We start from the raw sequence: 2,689 nt of genomic DNA on the forward strand, positions 1-2,689 counted from the left end.
TCTGTATGGGCCTGAAAGTGAGCCTTTGAATCCGGGGCTTTTGTGGAAAAAAGTAAAAGTTGGGCCTGTGATCCGTCCATTATTACTGAGGCCCAATTGTTGATTAGGGCTCACTCAGTTCATTTGTGAATTGTTTCGTTTACGTATTTTGTTTCAACCGAGCATCTGCAACGCACGTGCTTCGCAGATTTTAACTTCTTCGAGCGCTTTTTCTTCTCCGGCGATTCCTCTCCTCCTTGTTCCCGTCGCCTCTGTTTCAATGGAGGGGCTTAAGGTTTCCGATGCTAATATGGTTGTTTACGTTCACCCATCGAAAAGTAAGAAGATTTCGCAAGCGGTGCTTCGAGAGCTCGGCGCTATGCTTCTAAAGTAAGTCAAACTTCTTTTAGGCTTTCAACAATTACAGTGTCTAGTCTCTTGTAATTACAAGTTTTCCAGTTATTGACGCCTTGGTTTGTTGAATGTCTTGATTGGGGATACTATTTGTTAATGGCAGAGTTGGACTAGCACGAATTTGAAGTCAAGCCGCGTTTTTAACATTGAATTTAGCCTTCAATTTTAGCTTAGAAATAGACGATTGTTGTTTCTTTCTGCGTTTCTATCAAGTAGATTTTTTTTCCTGGCTTGCTATTTTGAATGGACGAAATAAACATTTGGATTGTGCTGTTTATGAACTCAGAATGTAAGTTTTTGTTCTTGATTTTTGGGGAAAAATTAATTCGTTACGAAATATTAATATTTTTTCACTCTCTTTGAACTCAAAGGCTTGAAGTTTAAACTTCTAGTGATTGTCACCCTTCTTTTGCTTCATTTAATCAACATTCAAGTTCATTGCTGTGGTCGCTAACTGCATTTTTTTAATGTTGTGTTCATCCTGTAGATTTGATGAAAAATTTGAAGGCGTGCTACTTGCTTACGAGGCCAAAATTATTGATAAAAATGCAAAGATTCTATCTGGAGTGCATCCTTATTTTGGCGTGACAATAAAGGCAAAGCTATTACTTTTTTCTCCAAAACCAAACATGCTTTTAGGTTGGTTTTCCATGATTCTCATTGTATGTGAAGGAGTTTCATTTGTGATCTGGTCTCTCCATTGTTTCCCCTTTGAAAACAACACATCTAGAATCAAGTTGTTAATTATCAACCTTGCATTTTAACATTCTTAGGGTACTTCATTGCATTATGATGGTAGACATATTAAATTGACTAATAGGAGGCCAGATGTTTTATTCCTCTTGTCCATGCTTTGTTGATAGTTTTGTTATCACTTCAGAGGGAAAGGTGGTGAAGCTTAGGCAAGAATCAATCCATGTTATTGTCTTGGGTTTTGCTTCTGCTGTAATAACATATGAAGACATACGCGACGAATTCAAGCATAGAACAGTATGTCTTGTGCATTGTACTTGTGAATTCATACCTTTCCCATTGATACACAGATAAGAAGGAAGTTTTCATTATCTTTTCTTGATTGTTTTGTGCATTGATTTTTACTTAGAAACATGGAGAAGAAATGTTTGTCAGCAGAGCTCACAAGCATCATATAATAAAGGTTGGGACAATGATACGATTATTGGTGAAGAGGTTAGATTTTTCTCTTTGATTATGCTTATTCCGTAACATTTAAGTTGAAAGTTAATCTTGAAGTTTTTGTCCAAATAATTGAAGAGCTGGAGTACCATGCTCATAGCTGATGGACAGCTCACCATAGACTATTAATATTTCCCTATTCTTGATCTTCTTCGGTAATGTCAATACGTTGATTATGTAACACGTGACTTATTCAACCTTGCAGTTTTGATGAGGAAATATTACATATCTCTGGATCTCTAGTTCCATCTCACACGGGGAGCATCCATTGGTTGGAGAAGAATTCGGTTGAGGGTTCAGTAACTATGAGGTGAGAAACTAAATTCTAAGAAGTTTTGAGCTATAAACCCCAAATGTCTTAAATGTCTTATTTTGAGCTATAAACCCCAAATGTCTTAAATGTCTTATTTTGAGCTATAAACCCCAAATGTCTTATTCTAATTTCTTTCTCTTCTTATTTTTGTAACAGTAAAAGGAAGATGAGAGAAAACGAGGGTGGGGTAACGTTGCAAGATAGTGTTGGCACTGATGTAAATGCAGTTATCTTGAACAACGACCATCAGCCGAAAACCAAAAAGCAAAAACCTACCAGAATATCTTGAAGACTACTAGTTGCCGTATAACATAGATCATTTTTGTATCAGGTAACTTTTGCTATACTCCTCAGTAGGATGGCTAAACTCTTACTCTCTCAATTAATGCCTAAAATCTACATTAGCCACAAATTTAGCTGGAAAGTATATTTGAATTTGATTGTATATCTAAGGTGATGATGATTCAAACTTCAAAAGCAGAGATCCTTTAGTAAGAAAGAATTGGGAGATGCACCTTGCTGTTGGAAAGACCACGTCCACTAAGATAATGACAACTTTTATATATTAGGGTGTGGACAAATGCAGCTCCTCATTTTTGTAACATTATGAAGTTATAGCTCAAATCAATGTATTATGGGCTTAAGCCCAATGGATCTTGGTGAGAGAACGATATTTTAGAGCCCAAATCTTGTGTCCAATATTGCGTTTGGTAGGAAGTTTAATAACAGATGTCAACGGCCTAGACTTTACTGAATATCGTATAAGATCTAGAACATCACATTTCTTAA

At 36.3% G+C, this 2,689-nt stretch overlaps 1 protein-coding gene across 3 annotated transcripts; it reads left to right on the forward strand.

Moving 5' to 3' along the window:
* Nucleotides 1-157: 157 nt before the first annotated feature.
* Nucleotides 158-2,689, forward strand: LOC101216589. 3 transcript variants are annotated; one of them, XM_031881812.1, is made up of 7 exons: nucleotides 158-369; nucleotides 881-1,032; nucleotides 1,274-1,383; nucleotides 1,496-1,581; nucleotides 1,793-1,897; nucleotides 2,057-2,231; nucleotides 2,354-2,689. In XM_031881812.1, exons 1-6 carry the CDS (start codon nucleotides 260-262, stop codon nucleotides 2,187-2,189), a joined length of 696 nt encoding a protein of 231 aa, XP_031737672.1. In that variant the 5' UTR covers nucleotides 158-259; the 3' UTR covers nucleotides 2,190-2,231; nucleotides 2,354-2,689. The 3 variants fall into 3 exon arrangements, with proteins under 3 accessions (XP_031737672.1, XP_011652444.1, XP_031737671.1); XM_011654142.2 differs by having other exon boundaries at nucleotides 2,382-2,689; XM_031881811.1 differs by having other exon boundaries at nucleotides 2,057-2,689.

This window comes from Cucumis sativus, chromosome 3 (genome assembly GCF_000004075.3).
Source record: "Cucumis sativus cultivar 9930 chromosome 3, Cucumber_9930_V3, whole genome shotgun sequence".
NCBI lineage: Eukaryota > Viridiplantae > Streptophyta > Magnoliopsida > Cucurbitales > Cucurbitaceae > Cucumis > Cucumis sativus.